The sequence below is a fragment of the Mus musculus genome, chromosome X, assembly GCF_000001635.26.
Source record: "Mus musculus strain C57BL/6J chromosome X, GRCm38.p6 C57BL/6J".
Classification (NCBI taxonomy): Eukaryota; Metazoa; Chordata; class Mammalia; order Rodentia; family Muridae; genus Mus; species Mus musculus.
Genome location: NC_000086.7, coordinates 135202020 through 135223083, shown reverse-complemented (window position 1 = coordinate 135223083; position 21064 = coordinate 135202020). Strand labels below are relative to the sequence as shown.

At 41.0% G+C, this 21064-nt stretch overlaps 1 protein-coding gene across 1 annotated transcript; it reads left to right on the top strand.

Annotated features, from left to right (window-relative positions):
- The first annotated feature begins 12396 nt into the window (after nt 1–12396).
- Tceal6 (transcription elongation factor A (SII)-like 6) lies at nt 12397–14398 on the top strand. The gene is made up of 3 exons (NM_025355.4): nt 12397–12559; nt 13127–13193; nt 13514–14398. The coding sequence occupies exon 3, from the start codon at nt 13540–13542 to the stop codon at nt 14140–14142; it is 603 nt and encodes a 200-aa protein (NP_079631.2). The 5' UTR covers nt 12397–12559; nt 13127–13193; nt 13514–13539; the 3' UTR covers nt 14143–14398.
- The last annotated feature ends 6666 nt before the right edge of the window (nt 14399–21064 follow it).

The window sequence follows — 21064 nt, the reverse complement described above, 5'->3', positions numbered from 1 at the left end:
AACATAGAACTCCTAACCCAGATAAAGAGCTTCAGTGAAGTAGCTGAATATAAAATTAACTCAAACCAGTCAATGGCCTTTCTCTACACAAAAGATAAACAGGCTGAGAAAGAAATTAAGAAATTAGGGAAACAACACCCTTCACAATGGTCACAAATAATATAAAATACCTTGATGTGACTCTAAATAAGGAAATGAAAGATCTATATGATAAGAACTTCAAGTCTCTGAAGAAAGAAATTAAAGAAGATCTCAGAAGATGGAAAGATCACCCATGCTCATAGATTGGCAGGATCAATATAGTAAAAATGGCTATCTTGCCAAAAGCAATCTACAGATTCTATGCAATCCCCATCAAAATTACAACTAAATTCTTCAAAGAAAGGGCAATCTGCAAATTCATCTGGAATAACAAAAAAACTAGGATAGCAAAAACTCTTCTGAATGATGAAAGAACCTCTTGTAGAATCACCATGCCTGACCTAAAGCTGTACTACAGAGCAATTGTGATAAAAACTGCATGGTACTGGTATAGCAACAGACAAGTAGACCAATGGAATAGAATTGAAGACCCAGAAATGAACCCACACACCTATGGTCACTTGATCTTTGACAAGGGAGCTAAAACCATCCAGTGAAAAAAAGACAACATTTTCAACAAATGGTACTGGCACAACTGGCGGGTATCATGTAGAAGAATGTGAATAGATCCATTTCTATCTCCTTGTACTATGTCAAATCTAAATGGATCAGGGAACTCCACATAAAACTAGAGACACTGAAAGTTATAGAGGAGAAAGTGGGGAAAAGCCTCGAAGATATGGGCATAGGGAAAAAATTCCTGAAGAGAACAGCAATGGCTTGTGCTGTAAGATCGAGAATCAACAAATGGGACCTCATAAAATTGCAAAGCTTCTGTAAGACAAAAGACACTACCAATAAGACAAAAAGGCCACCACCACATTGGGAAAGGTTCTTTAACAATCCTAATCAGATAGGGGACTAATATCCAATATATATAAAGAACTCAAGAAGGTGGACTCCAGAAAATTAAATAACCCCATTATAAAATGGGGCTGAGAGCTAAACAAAAAATTCTTACCTGAGGAATACCGAAAGGCTGAGAAGCACCTAAAAAAATGTTCAGCATCCTTAATCATCAGGGAAATGCAAATCAAAACAACCCTGAGATTCCACCTCACACCAGTCAGAATGGCTAAGATCAAAGATTCAGGTGAGAGCAGATGCTGGCAAGGATGTGGAGAAAGGAACACTCCTCCATTGTTGGTGGGATTGCAAGCTTGTACAACCACTCTAGACATCAGTCTGGCAGTTACTCAGAAAATTGGACATAGTACTACTGGAGGATCCTGCAATACATCTCCTAGGCATATATCCAGAAGATGTTCCAACTGGTAAGGACACATGCTCCACTATGTTCATAGCAGCCTTATTTATAATAGCCAGAAGCGGAAAGAACCCAGATGCCCCTCAACAGAGGAATAGATACAGAAAATGTGGTACATTTACACAATGGAGTACTACTCAGCTATTAAAAAGTATGAATTTATGAAATTCCTAGGCAAATGGATGGACCTTGAGGGTATCATCCTGAGTGAGGTAACCCAATCACAAAAGAACTCACATGATATATACTCACTGATAAGTGCATATTAGCCAAGAAACTTAGAATACCCAAGATACAAGTTAAAATTTGAAAACACATGAAACTCAAGAATGAAGACGAAAGTTTGGTCACTTTGCCCCTTCTTAGAATTGGGAACAAAACACCCATGGAAGGAGTTACAGAGACAAAGTTTGGACCTGAGACGAAAGGATGGACCATCTAGAGACTGCCATACCTGGGGATCCATCCCATAATCAGCCACCAAACTCTGACACCATTGGATACACCAGCAAGATTTTGCTGAAAGGACCCTGATATAGCTGTCTCTTGTGAGGCTATGATGGTGCCTGGCAAACACAGAAGTGGATGCTCACAGTCAGCTATAGGATGGATAACAGGGCCCCCAATGGAGGAGCTAGAGAAAGTACCCAAGGAGCTAAATTGGTCAGCAACCCTATAGGTGGAACAATAATATGAACTAACCAGTAACCCTGGAGCCATGTCTCTAGCTTCATATGTAGCGTAAGATGGCCTAGTCGGCCATCATTGGGAAGAGAGGCCCTTTGGGTTGCAAAATTTATATACCTCTGTACAGGGAAACGCCAAGGCCAAGAAGTTGGAGTGGGTAGGGGGGAGGGTATGGGTGACTTTGGGATAGCATTTGAAATGTAAATGAAGAAAATACCTAGTTCATAAAAGAATATTCACAATGTTAAAAAATTATACCAACATCTATATCCAAAATTTTTCATCCTTTCAAATCTGAAAGTTTACCTGTAAAAAAATAATATCTCTATTCTTCATCTTCTTCTTCCTATAGCATTTAATGACCAGTTCTCTGTCTGTAAATATGAATTTTCCTACTCAAGATAATATCTTTTTCAAAAAGCCAGAACAGAGAAAAACAGAATAAAACATAGAAAGACATGGAGAATTTTGCATACCTTCAAATATCTAAGCATAGACAAAATGGTTATCTAAACTTTTACCAAAAAAGTGAGATATAATCAGTGAATATATTTGTAGAAACTAGGGTAAAATTCAAATTAATTTTAAAAATTCAATATAAAATTGACTTAAGAATAAAAATAATGGGACCACAACAATGGGAAGCTATTTAAGATATTTCAATGGTACAATAGTAGCACTTACATCTTGGGAGTACCCAATAGTCTTATTAACTTTGAACTTGCCATGGTACTGTAATCCTTGCCAACTAACTATCAGTGGCTAGAGAAGTCATAGATTCTAGAGAAAAACTACTGCTACCCTTTTCCTAAATCAGTATAGTCTCTAATTGTATTCTAAACATGTATTCTTTTTTTCAATTTTTTATTAGATATTTTCTTCAAATACATTTCAAATTCTACCCCAAAAGTTCCCTATACCCTCCCTCTGCCCTGCTCGCCTACCCACCCACTCCCACTTCTTGGCCCTGGTGCTCCCCTGTACTGGGGCATATAAAGTTTGCAAGACCAAGTGGCCTCTCTTCCCAATGATGGCCAGCTAGGCCATCTTCTGCTACATATGCAGCTAGAGACACAAGCTCTGGGGGTACTGGTTAGTTCATATTGTTGTTCCACCTATAGGGTTGCAGACCCCTTCAGCTCCTTGGATACTTTCTATAGCTCCTCCACTGGGGACCCTGTGTTCCATCCAATAGATGACTGTGAACATCCACTTCTGTTTTTGCCAGGCATTGGCAATGCCTCACAAGAGACAACTATATCAGGGTCCTTTCAGCAAAATCATGCTGGCATATGCCATAGTGTCTGCATTTGGTGGCTGATTATGGGATGGATCCTTGGGTGGGGCAGTCTTATACCCAAAGATATTTATAGCTCTTACCCCTCATTTTGAGTCTTAGTTTTGCAACATATCAAAACTATTACAAAGATCCACAGCTGGTCAAACTGCAGTGAAGTGACTAAAGGTCTCTTAGCTCCAATTTGTCTATCTACAACACAGCTGCCACATCTAAGGTTTAGGGAACATAGCAAGAAGGAATGAAAAGATAGATTTTCAGAGTCAGAGGACCAAGATGCCTGCTGTGAGACAGTATCTTCTATACATGACAGTGATGTTGCACTCATGAATATCAACAGTTTAAGTGTTCTAAAAAAAAACCTTGCAAAATGACAACACCAGTTGAAATGCAAATGAGGGTGAAAGAAATTTCACAAAACCCACTACTAGATGAAGAACTACACGTAGTCAATGGCTGCTGGGACTGGGTCAATTGGTTTTCTTTAGTGATGAGCCCTAATCCAAGTTAGGCTGTCAGCACCAAACTCATGTATATAAAGGTGACACTAAATGGACTCAGCAAAATGTGTGTGTCTGTGGGTGTGTGTGTCTATGTGTGTGTGTGTGAAATGTATTCCTTTTTCACGATCTCTATGGCTCACTTTTCCCTGTTTTTGTGGCTCATTTTTTCCTGTTTTTTTTTTTTTTTGTCATATTTGTGCTTCTCAATTACTGCTATGATTGTTTGGAGTTTGTTACTTAAGTGAATGATATTATTAATAAATAGGAAAAAAAAGAGGTTTCTAAGAATCATTAGTGGGGAGGAAGCAAGAAACCCAGCCTGACCAGGGTCACAAGTCCCTTCTGGTCTGCTCCAGCACCTAGTCACCTTGGGCACAGAGTCAGCAGATACCCCCAAGGGTCCCTAGAGGACTCTCCATGCAATCTTAGGACCACCAGTGAGTGCAACACAACTTCTGTTCCAATCCAATTGCGCGGGACCTGAGACAGCATTAGGGAAGCAGGAAACCCGGCCTGACCATGGTCACAAGTCCCTTCCAGTTGGTGCCAGCACTTGGTTATCTGGGCGCAGAGTCAGCGGACACCCCCAAGGTCCCTAGAGGACAGCTTCTGAGACAGACCCCATTTCAGGCTCCAGACATCCAGGCACCTTCCCTGCCAGAGGAGAGGTGTTCGCTCTGCCTGGGAGGGCTTTGCCAGAGCACCTGCGGGAGGCATCTTGGTTCCTGGATCCTTCTGAGACTAGCCTGTGCAGGTGAGAGTGTGGACTACAGAAGCTAATAGCTTCTGTGACAGGCTGAAGCAACACAGCTTCTGGGACAGGTCCTGTTTCCGGCGTTCATCTGCCAGGAGGGTGGTCTGAATCCCAGGTATCTGTGCATCTTCCCTGTAAGAGGAGAGCTTGCCTACAGAGAGTGCTCTGAACACTGAAACTCAGAGGAGAGATCTAGTCTCCCAGGTCTGCTGATAGAGGCTAACAGAATCACGAGAGGAACAATCTCTAACCAGAGTCAACTATAACAACTAACTCCTGAGATTACCAGATGGCGAAAGGCAAATATAAGAATCTTACTAACAGAAACCAAGACCACTCACCATCATCACAATGCAGCAATCTCCCCTCGCCCAGTCCTGGGCACCCCAACACACCTGAAAAGCTAGACCCAGATTTAAAGCATATCTCATGATGATGGTAGAGGACATCAAGAAGGACTTTGATAATTCACTTAAAGAAATACAGGAGAACACTATTAAATAGTTACAAGTCCTTATAGAAAAACAGGAAAACACATCCAAACAGGTTATGGAAATGAACAAAACAATATTAGACCTAAAAAGGGAATTAGACACAATAAAGAAAACCCAAAGTGAGGCAACGCTGAAGATAGAATCCCTAGGAAAGAAATGTGGAATCATAGATGCGAACATCAGCAACAGAATAAAAGAGATGGAAGAGAGAATCTCAGGTGCAGAAAATTCCATAGAAAACATGGGAACAACAATCAAAGAAAATGCAAAATGCAAAAAGACCCTAACTCAAAACATCCAGGAAATCCAGGACACAATGAAAAGACCAAACCTACGGATAATAGGAGTAGATGAGAATGAAGATTTTCAACTGAAAGGGCCAGCAAATATCTTCAACAAAAATAGAGAAGAAAACTTCCCAAACCTAAAGAAAGAGATGCCCATGAACACACAAGAAGCCTACAGAACTCCAAATAGACTGGACCAGAAAAGAAATTCCTCCCGACACATAATAATCAGAACAGCAAATGCACTAAATAAAGAAAGAATATTAAAAGTAGTAATGGAAAAGGGTCAAGTAACATATAAAGGCAGGCCTATCAGAATTACACCAGACTTTTCACCAGAGAATATGAAAGCCAGAAGAGCCTGGACAGATGTTATACAGACACTAAGAGAACACAAATGCCAGTGCAGGCTACTATACCCAGCCAAACTTTCAGTTACCATAGATGGAGAAACCAAAGTGTTCCACGACAAAACCAAATGCACACATTATCTTTCCACTAATCCAGCCTTTAAAAAATTAATAACGGAAAAATAATACAAGGACGGAAAACAGGTCCAAGAAAAAGCAGGAAACTAATACTTCAACAAACCTAAAATTAGACAGCCACAAGAACAGAATGCCAACTCTAACAAAAATAATTGGAAGGAACAATTACTTTTACTTAATATCTCTTAATATCAATGTACTCAATTCCCCAATAAAAAGATATGGACTAACAGACTGACTACACAAACAGGACCCAACATTTTGCTGCTTATAGGAAACCCATCTCAGGGAAAAAGACAGGCACTTCCTGAGAAAGAAAGGCTGGAAAACAACTTTGCAAGCAAATGGTCTGAAGAAACAAGCTGGAGTAGCCATTCTAATATCGAATAAAATCGACTTCCAACCCAAAGTTATCAAAAAAACACAAGGACAGACACTTCATTCTCATCAAAGGTAAAATCCTCCAAGAGGAACTCTCGATTCAAATTATCTATGCTCCAAATGCAAAGGCAGTCACATTCATTAAAGAAACTTTAGCAAAACTCAAAGCACACATTGTACCTCAAACAATAATATTAGGAGACTTCAACACACTACTTTTATCAATGGACAGATCGTGGAAACAGAAACTGAACAGGGACACAGTGAAACTAACAGAAGTTATGAAACAAATGGATTTAACAGATATCTACAGAACAATTTATCCTAAAACAAAAGAATATACCTTCTTCTCAGCACCTCATGGTACCTTCTCCAAAATTGACCATATTATTGCTCACAAAACAGGTCTCAACAGATACAAAAATATTGAGATTGTCCCATGCATCCTATCAGATCACCATGGACTATTCACAATGAAAGCATTTCTAAGAGGAAAACTCATAGCTCGGAGTGCCGCCACAAAGAAATCAGAGAGAGAGCACACACAAGCAGCTTGGCAACACACCAAAAGCTCTAGAACAAAAGGAAGCAAATTCACCCAAGAGGAGTAGAGGACAGGAAATAATTAAACTCAGGGGCAAAATCAACCAAGTGGAAACAGGAAGAACTATGGAAAGAGTCAACCAAATGAGGAGCTGGTTCTTTAAGAAAATCAACAATATAGACAAACCCTAAGCCAGAATCACTAGAGAGCACAGGGACAGCATCCTAATTAACAAAATCAGAAATGAAAAGGGAGACATAACAACACATCCTTAAGAAATTCAAAACACCATCAGATGCTTCTACAAAAGCCTATAATCAACAAAACTGGAGAACCTGAATGAAATGGACAAATTTCTAGACAGATACTAAGTACCAAAGTTAAATCAGGATCAGGCTAATGATCTAAACAGTCCTATATCCCCTAAAGAAATAGAAGCAGTCATTAATAGTCTCCCAACGAAAAAAAGCCCAGGACCAGATGGGTTTAGTGCAGAGTTCTCTCAGACCTTCAAAGAAGATCTAATTCCAGTTCTTCACAAACTATTCCACAAAATAGAAGCAGAAGATACTTTACCAAATTCACTCTATGAACCCACAATTACTCTGATACCTAAACCACAGAAAGACCCAAAAAAGATAGAGAACTTCAGACCAATTTTCCTTATGAATATCGATACAAAAATACTCAATAAAATTCTCCCTAACCGAATCCAAGAACACATCAAAACAATCATCCATCCTGACCAAGTAGGTTTCATTCCAGTGATGCAGGGATAGTTTAATAATCAGAAATCCATCAATGTAATCCACTATATAAACAAACTCAAAGACAAAAACCACATGATCATCTCTTTAGATGTGGAGAAAGCATTTGAAAAATCCAACACCCATTCATGATAAAAGTCTTGGAAAGATCAGGAATTCAAGGCCATAACTAAACATCATAAAAGCAATCTACAGCAAACCAGTAGCCAACATCAAAGTAAATGGGGAGAAGCTGGAAGCATTCCCACTAAAATCAGGGATTAAAAAAGGCTGCCCACTTTCTCCCTACCTATTCAACATTTTACTTAAAGTCCTAGCCAGAGCAATTAGACAAAATGGAGATCAAGGGAATACAAATTGGAAAGGAAGAAGTAAAAATATCACTTTTTGTAGATGATATGATAGTATATATAAGTGACCGTAAAAATTCCACCAGAGAACTCCTAAACCTGATAAACAGCTTCAGTGAAGTAGCTGAATATAAAATTAACTCAAACAAGTCAATGGCCTTTCTCTACACAACGGATAAACAGGCTGTGAAAGAAATTAGGGAAGCAACACCCTTCACAATAGTCACAAATAATATAAAATATCTTGGCGTGACTCTAACCAAGGAAGTGAAAGATCTGTATGATAAGAACTTCAAGTCTCTGAAGAAAGAAATTAAAGAAGATTCAGAAGATGGAAAGATCTCCCATGCTCATATATAGGCAGGATCAATATAGTAAAAATGGCTATCTTGCCAAAAGCAATCTACAGATTCAATGCAATCCCCATCAAAATTCCAACTCAATTCTTCAACGAATTAGAAAGGCCAATCTGCAAATTCATCTGGAACAACCAAAAACCTAGGATAGCAAAAACTCTTCTCAAGTATAAAAGAACCTCTGGTGGAATCACCATGCCTGACCTAAAGCTGTACTACAGAGCAATTGTGATAAAAACTTCATGGTACTGGTATAGCAACAGACAAGTAGACCAATGGAATAGAATTGAAGACCCAGAAATGAACCCACACACCTATGGTCACTTAATCTTTGACAAGGGAGCTAAAACATCCAGTGGAAAAAAAGACAGCATTTTCAACAAATTGTGCTGGCACAACTGGCGATTATCATGTAGAAGAATGTGAATTGATCCATTCCTCTCTCCTTGTACTAAGGTCAAATCTAAGTGCATCAAGGAACTCCACATAAAACCAGAGACAGTCAAACTTATAGAGGAGAAAGTGGGGAAAAGCCTCGAAGACATGGGCACAGGGAAAAAATTCCTGAACAGAATAGCAATGGCTTGTGCTGTAAGATCAAGAATCAACAAATGGGACCTCATAAAATTGCAAAGCTTCTGTAAGGCAGAAGACACCGTCAATAAGATAAAAAGTCCACCAACAGATTGGGAAAGGATCTTTACCTATCCTAAATCAGATAGGGGACTAATATCCAATATATATATAGAACTTAAAAAGGTGGACTACAAAAAATCAAATAACCCCATTAAAAAATGGGGTGCAGAGCTTAACAAAGAAATCTCACCTGAGGAACACAGAATGGCTGAGAGGCACCTGAAAAAATGTCCAGCATCCTTAATCATCAGGGAAATGCAAATCAAAACAATCCTGAGATTCCACCTCATACCAGTCAGAATGGCTAAGATCAAAAATTCAGGTGACAGCAGATGCTGGCAAGGATGTGGAAAAAAAGGAACACTCCTCCATTGTTGGTGGGATTGCAAGCTTGTACAACCACTCTGGAAATCAGTCTGACGGTTACTCAGAAAATTGGACATAGTACTACTGGAGGATCCTGCAATACCTCTCCTAGGCATATATCCAGATGTTCCAACCGGTAAGAATGACACATGCTCCACTATGTTCATAGCAGCCTTATTTATAATAGCCAGAAGCTGGAAAGAACCCAGATGTCCCTCAACAGAGGAATGGATACAGAAAATATGGTACATTTACACAATGGAGTACTACTCAGCTATTAAAAAGAATGAATTTATGAAATTCCTAGGCAAATGGATTGAGCTGGAGGGCATCATCCTGAGTGAGGTATCCCAATCACATAAGAACTCACATGATATGTACTCACTGATAAGTGGATATTAGCCCAGATACTTAGAATACCCAAGATACAAGATACAATTTGTGAAACTCATGAAACTCAAGAAGAATGAAGACCAAAGTGTGGACACTTTGCTCCTTCTTAGAATTGGGAACAAAACACCCATGGAAGGAGTTATAGAGACAAAGTTTGGAGCTGAAACGAAAGGACGGATCATCTAGAGACTGCCATATTTGAGGATCCATCCCATAAGCAGCCTCCAAAAGCTCATACCTTTCCATACACTAGCAATATTTTGCTGAAAGGACCCTGATATAACTGTCTCTTGTGAGACTATGCCTGCCGGGGCCTAGCAAACACAGAAGTGGATGCTCACAGTCAGCTATTGGATGGATCACAGGGCCCCCAATGGAGGAGCTAGAGAAAATACCCAAGGAGCTAAAGGGATCTGCAACCCTATAGGTGGAACAACAATATGAACTAACCAGTAACCTCCCCCCCCCCCCCCCGAGCTCATGTCTCTAGCTGCATATGTATCAGAAAATGCCCTAGTCGGCCATCAGTGGAAAGAGAGACCCATTGGTCATGCAAACTTTATAGTCCTCAGTATAGGGGGATGCCAGGCCCAAGAATTGGGAGTGGGTGGCTAGGGGAGTGGGGTGGGATGGTATGGGGGACCTTTGGTATAGCACTGCAAATGTAAATGAAGAAAATACCTAATTAAAAAATTAATAAAATGAATCATTAGTGGGTATTAGGGAGGAGTTGGGAGGGAGAGAGGGATATATAAGTCATGTAAATACAGTATGTTAACGTATGAAATTTTCAAAAAAGTATGGTGAGTGGGGCAACTCAGGTCCAAACCAAAAAAACCCTGCAGGCTATCTGTGCTGTTTTTCACATGTAGACCCTAGTCTCAATCTTTGTTCAACATGAGTACCTGTGAAAAATAGAAAGGAATCAGTGTGGGAGGGGTGCTGCCTTAAAGAGGGAGGATATTCAACTATAGATAAAATGTAAGTGAAGAGGAGGCTGCTTGGAGGTGTAAATGTTCAAATAAAAGGGGGAGTCGATGGTGGTGAAGATGAGGAAATGGATGAGGGCTGAATAAAATGGAGGGGTATGAAAAATAGGAAAAGATGAGATTGGGTATGTACATTGTAGTTAGGCAGGCTGCTGGGGGGGGGGGGTTACCAAGAGATTTATTCAGCTGTGAACCCTGCCATCAATAATAAACTCTAGCCCACCAACATGTGTCCAGTGGAGCAATGGTGGAATGAAGGTTGTAGGGGTTAACCAACAACCTTCTAATTAGATTTAAGGCCAACTCCACACGAAGAAATTTATACCTTGTACCCTACAATCTGGGCAAGACCCTAGGCCACGAGAGAAAACCTACTGCTAATGCCAATATTTTGCTAAATGAGCCTAGTATCAAACTACCTTCTAAATACTCATTTTAGTGGGATTGCTTCCAGCTTCTCACCATTTACTTTGATGTTGGCTACTGGTTTGCTGTAGATTGCTTTTATCATGTTTAGGTATGGGCCTCAAATTCCTTTATAAACATAGATTAGAGCAGGTCTTATGCCTCATCAGAGAAACTCCTTTGTGCCATGGGCAGAAGCTAATACAGAGACTTTCAAAGTACAGAGAGTAACTGAGTTGCTCATCAGGAAGTGAATTATCTGTATCATACCCCTTGCCCCCCAAGGTTCAGGAGCAATCACAGAAGTCAGAGAAGAAAGATTATAAAAACAAGAGGACAATGACAACTGGTGCTAATCCCAAGGCTCAGGAAGCAGTAGCAGGTGAGTTTCTAAGTTCAAGACCAATCTGGTTCATATTTTGAGTTCTAGGTCAACCAGGACTACATAGTGAGACCTTTAAAAAGAGAAAGAATGAGAAATGCGAGAAAGGAAAGAACATGCAGAATTCAATCATAGAACTCAGAAGTTTATGGTTATGAAGACACATGTGAGATATACATTTTAAAATATTTTAATGCTTTTTTATTAATTGCATGTCATTCTTACTTAATGGAAACGGACTAAATATTGGAGGGTTCGTTTTTGGTGTGGAGCTGGATCAGACGAGATAGAATTGAGCTAATGAAAACAGTATATGGACTGAACAAAGTTCTAAAGAGCCAATGAAGCAGTAGTATCTAGTATCCAGTCGCTGAGGCAGGCTTGAGGTGGAAGAGGGACTACAGTGGAAATGCACTCTGTCAAACAATTGATATTTAAAGGTAAGTGAATAAGAAAGATATCATCCAGGGAGTGGGAACACCACACTGCTAACTAAGGAGTTAGAAGGCTAAGGACAGAAGCCTGAGAACAGCAGCCCTCTCAGTGGACGCTCCCTTCATGGAGGGTACCACCCTTAGGCTCTGTACTTAGGTAGATCTCTTGCATTCAGGATTCAGGAGCTGATCATTCTTGGAAATGCCTCTTCCCCCCGCACCCCCCCCCCCCCGCCCAATTAGGCTGTCATAACTGGTGAGGATGCGCATCTCACTGGGGTTCTTAGAGAAGACAGTGGGTTAACCTCTTGGAGTCAGGAAGCCTTCCCCTCCTTCTTTCTTTGGCCACTCCTCCCCTTTCTCCACACCCCCCCTAACTGTGCATTGCTACCCAGATCCTCCAGGGATGGGAGGTGGGGAGACAATTGGGGAGATGGATTTAGCTAGGGTGACGCTTTGCTCACGTGACTGGCTTGGTGCCCACGTGGGCACCAGCCCCCGCGCCAGCTAGTCCTGCTGCTGCTGCTGCTGCGGATACCTGTGCCCAACACCCGCATTTGCGCAGCACCGTTTCCTTGAGCTGTCCTGGTTACTGTGAGCCCAGAGAAGGTGCACAGGCCTGTCCTGGGTCTCCTCAGGTCAGTACTTAAATGCTGGCTCTGCCAGAAGGGAAGAGCAGGGGGGTGGGGAGGTGGCAGCTGGAACCAGCATCAGTGGGAGGGGAGGGGGAAGGGATCCGGGAGATTGGTAAGGAGGGGGCATAGCAGACCGGGCAAGAAGAGGGAGGAAGGAGAAACCCCACAGGGGGTTCTCCTTCCTTCATCCCACTCCTAATCCGTTTTAGAGCAGGCGGGGGTGAGGGGGAACCCCCCGCAGTGCGACGGTGAGACGTAGACAGATGCGTTCTGAAGTAAACGCACACTCCAGGCTCTGAAGACAAACTGACCCGGACCAAACGGGAGTGGGGGTGGGGCAAGGCTGCCTCCAGATTCCAAGTGGGGAGCGCAGAGTAAAACAGAGTTTGGAGAGCATCCCAATTTGGTGCCCAAGGCCTGAAAAGAAATGGCGGCTGGGGTATGCGGGGGTGGCGGGGTAACGGGGTAACGGAGGAAAAGATTGAGTGATGAATATGGGCTGCCAGACAGGTACACAATCTCTGTGCATCCACTGACCACACAGACACTGCCCCTGTGTCCTGTCTGTAGGTCTCTGCTGTTCCCAGTGCATTGTGACATCTGCAAAAGAGGGTCGACCTGCCCAGGATCCCTGCAGGTCAGTGAATAAGGACAAAATGGGGCAGCATTTGGGATCCCACTGCCTGCCCCCTCCCAAGCTCTCCCACGTAACACACGCAGAGCTTGCCACCCTGAAGGAGCACCAAGAAAGTGATAAGACCTGGGATGGCATGTCGGTCTCTGGGTGGAGGAGGGGTGCAAGCCTACAACATACTTGGAGGACTGGGACATCCACCAGGGAGGGACCCCTCGAAAGCACCAAATGCAAAGGCAGATGTTAATGAGCCTGTATTCTGTCAGGTGTCTCAGTCTCTCACATCTCTTCTTTGCCTCCTGTTTCCCCACTTCTACCCCCAGGACAGGAAAAGGAGGGAAATCTTGACATGGAAGAAGTCCGCGGTGAAAACGAAGGCAAGCTGGAAAAGGAGGGAAAGCCAGAAGATGAAGTAGAGCCTGAAGATGAAGAAAAGTCAGATGAGGAAGAGAAGCCAGACAAGAAAGCAAAGCCAGCACCACGCCAGGGCAAGCCAGAGGAGGAGGCAAAGCCAGATGAGCAGGGGCAAGATGAGGGGAAGCCCGAGAAGCAGGGAAAGTCTGACGGGGAGGGCAAGCGCCAAGGGGAGAGCAAGCCCGATTCCCAGGCAAAGTCAGCCAGCGAGGCGCGGGCTGCAGAAAAGCGCCCTGCTGAAGATTATGTGCCCCGGAAAGCAAAACGAAAAACAGATAGGGGGACAGATGATTCTCCCAAGAACTCCCAGGAGGACTTACAGGACAGGCATGTAAGCAGCGAGGAGATGATGAGAGAGTGCACAGATATGACTAGGGCTCGGGAAGAGTTAAGGAAGAGGCAGAAAATGGGTGGTTTTCACTGGGTGCCAAGAGATGCACAGGATGCTTTAGTCCCCAGGGGCCAGCGGGGAGTCAGGGGGGTGAGGGGCGGCGGAGGCAGGAGCCAGAGGGGCCTACATGACATCCCATACCTTTAATGCCTTTGGCCATCAATTCTGACCTCTCTGAGGAGAAAGAACACTGCTGGCCCTGCTTTTCCTGGTAGATACTTGCCAGGCCTGTGCTTTAACCTTCAGCCAAGACTCTGCTTCAGGTGTCACTGTCCTTACCAGCAGCCTTCTGACCCAACTCCAGTGCTCTCTGTCTTTTAGTACAGGATTTTCACCCATGTGCATGAAAAATATGTTCATGGTACATTGTAAAAATGAATAAACAAAAATTTGCAGAACCTCAGATAAAGTGTCAGTTTGCTTTTGTAAGAATGTAAATATGCTTGCATACTGCATCTGTGCACAAAGAGAAATATGAAACTGTGTACACTGATCAGCTAGCAATGACTATCCCTTCAACATGGACCTAAAAAGGTCTTACATGCACTCAAATACTTGCATCACTGCATGACACTTGGGGACACCCACACCGTTCCTGTACTGTGTGTGCCCATCCTGGGTCTTTTCACACAGCACTGCTCTCTTTACTCCTGTGCCCCCCATTCTAGGGCTTCTGAATATGTGTCCCTCTTTTGGTTTCCTGTGACCTTCCTTACTTCCTTCTTTTCCTGACTTGGTCTGTTTTCCTAAAGAATATGGCCTATATATGCTATATGCCAAATACGTTGAAACCTAAACTGTGACAAGACCATAAAGCAATTGAAATTTGAATTGTTTGAATGAGCTTACAACGGCGGTGACATTTAAAATGCCTGTTGTTAGGACATAAAATTGATAAAGTTCACATTGCCTCTGGTCCTCATAGCTAAAAGAATCAACTTGCCACTTTAAAAGATCCCTTGTTAGCCGGGCATGGTGACGCATGCCTTTAATCCCAGCACTTGGGAGGCAGAGGCAGGCAGATTTCTGAGTTCAAGGACAGCCTGGTCTACAAAGTGAGTTCCAGGACAGCCAGGGCTATACAAAGAAACCCTGTCTTGGAAAAAAAAAATCCCTTGCTGTAAAAATCAGTCTTGTCATCTTGAAATGGGCACATTTTTCTCATAATACTTCCTGTGCATTAGCAGGAACATTGATGGAATCTGACACTGGGAAAAAGGCCAGCTATGTCTCATATGTGCTCAAGCACAAAGGTAAGTACTAACTATCTTGTGATGTCTGTTGGGCTTTGTAACCTTTCTCCTGGGCCCAGTACTATGTGGTTATAGAGGCATTAGTGACTATTCACTTCCCTTGAGTCACTGGTGAGCCAGTACCCACCTATCCTTTATATGGATACATAAGGGAATAAAGCCTTATTCTCCCTTTGGGGTGCTCTCATTAGTTACTTATGGATAGTCCTTGGTTTTCTTGGACTTTCATATATGCCTTTTTAATTCTTTCATATAAGAAAATGGCCATCTGTGTATGTTTCATTGATTTATTTTATTTACTTAGCAATTATCATCACTAAAATTACATATATAAGGCTACACCATGATAAATATCTACAACAGTTGTTATGTTGTCTTTGTGTTTTAACATATTACATGTAGATTTTCTTTCCTAGTTTGAGAACCTTACCTTATCAGCTCAGCAGATCTATGAACATATTTGTGTTTTAAATCCTTAGTAGTGAGCACAGAGTCCATGAACCAGATGCATCAACATCACCTGAAAGCTAACAGAACAAGAATCTCAAAATCTGAAAATCTCAGGCTCTATCTCAGTTCTACTGAGTTAGAACATTTTTTGCCATGAATGTTCATTAATTTAATTCTCTCATTAATACAAATTATTTTAACAAGATACCAATGGGAGTTCCTTGACACTATGAAGTTTGAGAAAAATCTGCTTAGGGGAGGTTCATGAGTTTCTCCATTGCTACTTTTACAAGGAACATAAATCTGAAAGTATAAATATATATACTAGGTAAAATATACACCAAGGATAATTATCCTTCCCTAATGCAAATTAGATCTTAAAATCAATGGTTTGAGACCTACAAAGCTTTTAAATTATATAGACTAAAATAATGAAATAGGAAATACCTGATTTCATTGCAAGTAAGGTGAGTACCATTTTATGAGATTTATGTTTGAATTATTAATGTATATGTATATATGCACTAAGAATTATGATGAATTTTAAACTTTAGGTTGTGAATAGAAACTATGGAGAAACTGCATCAAACCCCTTGTATCCTAAAGTGAACCATATTCATTTCATACTCATAATTTTAGGATCAAACACAAATACCTGACATGTATTAGATACTTTGCATAATGTGAATAATGTCTATGTCAAAAACCACCAATTATTATCCAAGTTTAGCCTCTGATTTTGTAACTAAACTTGAACAAATAAATAAATTGTCCTCTGTGCTCTGCTCATGGCCTCAAAACTACTGGGGAGTCATGAGCTTTGCAGGCTCAACAGGGAATACTATAGTGTTCGGTCAAAGATGTCATTATTAGAGAACATCCATTTATTCACACAAAGGAGAGTTCCTAGGCTTAGTGAGTAGAACTTTTCAACCCCAAGAAGACAAGTGAAACAAACAACTTAAAAAAAAAGTGCTATCCAGTGACCCAGGGGCAGTTTCTATATATGCTGCAGGAACACAGATTCAAAAAGGAACAAAAGCATTACTGGCAGTCTGGGGGATGGAGGTGCTGTGATGGAAAGTAGAATTCAAGCACATATGTAGAGGTGATCTTGCTCCATTTAGCTTAAGGGAATTCACTTGGAGTTTAGTGACTACAATGCAATATTGGTTCTGTGTCTGGACCCCATTCCGGCACCCAGAGCAAGAAAAGATCTGCGTTTAGTTCAGACCTCGTGACTCTGGAGATTCAGTTATATTGGATATATACTAACTAGGCTTTATCAAGACTTACAAGTATAGTTAGGCTATACAGTATTGGGGTTTAGAACATACAAGGTACCCATGTACCACTCCAACACTGATCTCCTCTCTTGGTAGGTAGCCTACACTTGAGAAGCTGTAGTGACTTATTAATAAATCATAGTAGAGATAACACTTGGCCATGAGAAAGAAGGTAATCACTATGTACTACGTACTAGACTAGCATCCTAAAACTTTCCTACAACCCAGCCCAAATAACATTTCCAAATCATTGCTTTTATTTTTGTGATTATAATATAACTAGATCATTACCTCCTTCCCTTTCCTCCCTCCAAGCCCTCCCATATACATCTCGTTGCTCCCTTTCAAATTCATGGCCTCCTTTCTCCATCAGCCCTGAAAACTGAGTGAGTATATATTTAGGTGTGTGTGTGTGTGTGTGTGTGTGTGTGTGTGTGTGTGTGTGTGTGTGTATGTGTGTGTGTGTGTATGTGTGTGTGTGTATGTGTGTGTGTGTGTGTGTGTGTGTGTAAAACAGATAACAATTCTTGTGAGAAATGATCAGTAATTCATGAAGACTTCTATTATTGGACATATTTCTTAGTACTAAAACTCCTTTAAGTGTCAGTAAGTTGCTCATAAAATACTTTGGCTCTTTATAGGCATGGGGCTTGTAAGTGCTTCCCACACTCTGAGATCTCTCTGCCTAAAATGAATACCTGCTTGGTGGAATAAAGGATACAAAGGAGAAACTCTAGACAACTGTCTCCTAACTGATCACTCCGAGCATACAGGCATGCTTGATAAAGTCCTCCAATTTATCCTTGCATGACCTTTTTTCAGTAACTGCACAATGTTGACTTTGACTTCAGCAAAGCCAAGTGAACCCAGGGCTAAGGTTTCATTATGGTATGGCAAAGGTTGTTCAAATAGCAAGACTTGGAACCAAAATGGCACTGGGTTAGTTTAGCCAAACTGCCATATCAGATCATCTAACTACCAAGCTTCCTCCAGTCCTTTGGAAAGAAATATTAGATTTTTATTGATGTTCTACATGTAGAATACATCTGGACAAGCAGATGAAGGTATCAACAGATGTCTCCTCTCACAGATCCAGTCTGCTTCAGCTTGTAGAGACAGCTGAAAGAACTGAAGAGAACTCATCGGAGACACTACAGCCTTAATCTCATGATTTCATGCCAAAGCACAGCTCTTAATCCAGATCCACCTCTGTGGATAGGAACTGGGAGACAGGGAAATACAAGCACAAAGTGTTAAAGCTTGTGGTGTAATGAGATTCCTGTGGGAAAGAAGCAATGAAGAAAAGTGAGCTGGGAGAGAAGAAAGGATTCATTCAGAACAAATGCTATCTTATGAGGAATGGGGACATAGTGGCTTGGAGAAGACAGAGATAGACAAAGGACAGAATACCAGCCTGAGCTCTGCCAGAAATGGTGGCAATGGGAGGCCAACACCCTCGACTTGTAGAAGAAAAACTCATGTGTGCTTTCAGAACATCCCCAGCTCCTGTGGTTGAAGATATGAGGAGCACCTATGGGGTAGTGGGTTTGGGCTTTTGCTTCCTGGCCATAGGATTTAAATTCCAGAGAACACTGTGGGAACAGCTGAGAGAGAGGTGTATCAAAGGATAGCTTAGGGTAAAAAGGGAGGCAGATGCATGGGCCTGCATGGGGATGAGCAGACACGTGACTAGATAGGATTAGTTTTCTGTGGAGACATAAGAGAGAACAAAAACAAAAGGCTTGATAGTTTCTAAATTGAGCTCTGGAATAAAGACACATCCGTCCTGATGCAGTTAGAGAAACGAAAAAGGAAGCCAAATGGCATTTGCCATTTGTTGCAGTCAGTTGTCAGTGGCATTTGCTTAGGTTTCACAATAGGATTTTAATATCGTGTAGCCTTTGGTCTTTAGCACGGGCTATAAAGTTAAGAGGGAGACATGACAGATGTCATTAAAAATAACTTCACTGAGTTGGAAACCAAGAAAAATAAAATCAAATAACAATGTAATTTCTCTCTTTTGTCTTTAATTGGCAAAGGCGTTCTTTTTTTCAGTGCAGCATATAATGTTAAGTCTGTGAGAGAAAAGCAACTTTCATTGTTAACAGAAATATTGGTGAAGATATTTTGTGGACAATAAGTAAGAAAAGACTGTGAAACTTACATGAGCTATGATACAGCAATCTGTTTTCTGGGCATCAATTTTGAGTAAATAAATATAGATGCCAATAAAGATGGAATTAAAACTTGATAGTGAAAATACAAATGTCTCACAGAATATAATACTTGAACAAGTGTAAATTATTCTATAATTCTATGCACCTAAGACAATAATGACAAAGAAGTATATTTAATTACATGAAAGAAGTTAACACAATATTTGAGCTTTGTACACAGATGATACATGTTTTTGTAATCATTATGTAGAGAACCAAATGTTTTGCAATATTAACTAGTGGTTTCATTTAATAAGATTAACCTTCTCTTTCATATTTTTTATTTTATATTGTCTATTGTTCTGAATTTTCAGCTCTATAATGTGAATATATTATTTTGTATATAAACATTATACAAAATAAGTGGTTTCATTATAATATGAACATATATTACATTAAGAGAATCTCATATGGGATAAAAAATACTGCATGCAAAGTAAATGGTACATTTCAAAGTCTTGATCTTGGAGACCAAGACTATGCCTCCTCCCATCCCTTTCTAGCTGTCCAGGAGGAAGTGGATTACTTCTTACCCTGAGTACTCTTCTAACACCTTTTATACTCCTGATACTTTCTCGGTTTACTTTTACGTTCATATATCCACACCTCTTCCATAGCTCTGAAAATAGTGAGTGGGATATAGAGATATTTACAGACATATGTAATTCCCAAGACTAGTGTGTGGATCTTCAGTAAATATTTGCTGAAAAAATGAATTTGTTAGGAAACCTACATTTTACAGTGATTTGTCCTTAGATAAGGCCAAGGTTTAGATTGGATGAGAGCTACTTTGGGATACCCTTTTCACTTGGGCAGACTACACTGGCTTCATTCCATAGTAGCTCCGGAGGTCACAGTGTCAAGCACAAATGTCAATACCATGTCACGTGAAATGTAGCCTGTGTTGCAGTCAAAATGGATGGAGCCACAGGGCCAGGCCCCAGTCTGGTTTTAAAAGAAGAAGCTGTGGAATACAGCCCTAGGCAGGCTTCAAGAAGGAGCTGGAAAGCAGCAGAAGTCAGAATTATGGGTGACATTACCTTACCTCTGCCACTGCTATTTAATAAAGAATGTATAAATATCAGATATTGAAAATTAACCATTTAAGTAAAACCAAAGTGCAACAAAGGACAATTGAAAATAACTTATTCCATTAGCACTGAGTCCCTTCTATAAGCCAAAGACAATCCTGTTTTGTTTTGTTTTGTTTTGTTTTGTTTTGTTTTGTTTTGTTTTGTTTTTACCTCCCTTAAGTTAGGATGATTAGATGAGGAGAAGTCAGTGAGGTTGGATTCTCAAATATGTGATTATAGGAGATAAGGGTTCAGATCATAGCAGCTTTTTGACATAGAACAAGTCTCTGACTGGTGATCCTGGACCCTTTTTACATCAAAAAACCTAAGCTAGTCTCCCAGGCATATAGTTAAGAACAACTGGAATCTAGACCCTGTATACACCTGTCCCACAATGGGGCCTCTTGGTTCTTGTGTGAGGATCACAACTTATCCCTTTCAAGCCAATACACACACACACACACACACACACACACACACACACATATTCATAGTCAGTGACTTTCAGATGATGAGATCTTCTTACCATCAACCATGAGCATCTAGAAAGGAAGATTATGGGTGAATTCTGTTGAGACAATGGACCATGAAGAAGTCAAGATGGGCCTCCACTTTGCATCCATAGAAAGTTCTTACATGGATTCCTTAGAAGACTTCAAATTGACTGTCTAGGTTTTAGCTGATTTAGCAACTAGCTGAAACTAGTTGGTTTTGTGTGTCTACTTGACACAAGCTGGAGTTATCACAGAGAAAGGAGCCTCCCTTGAGGAAATGCCTTGATGATATCCAAC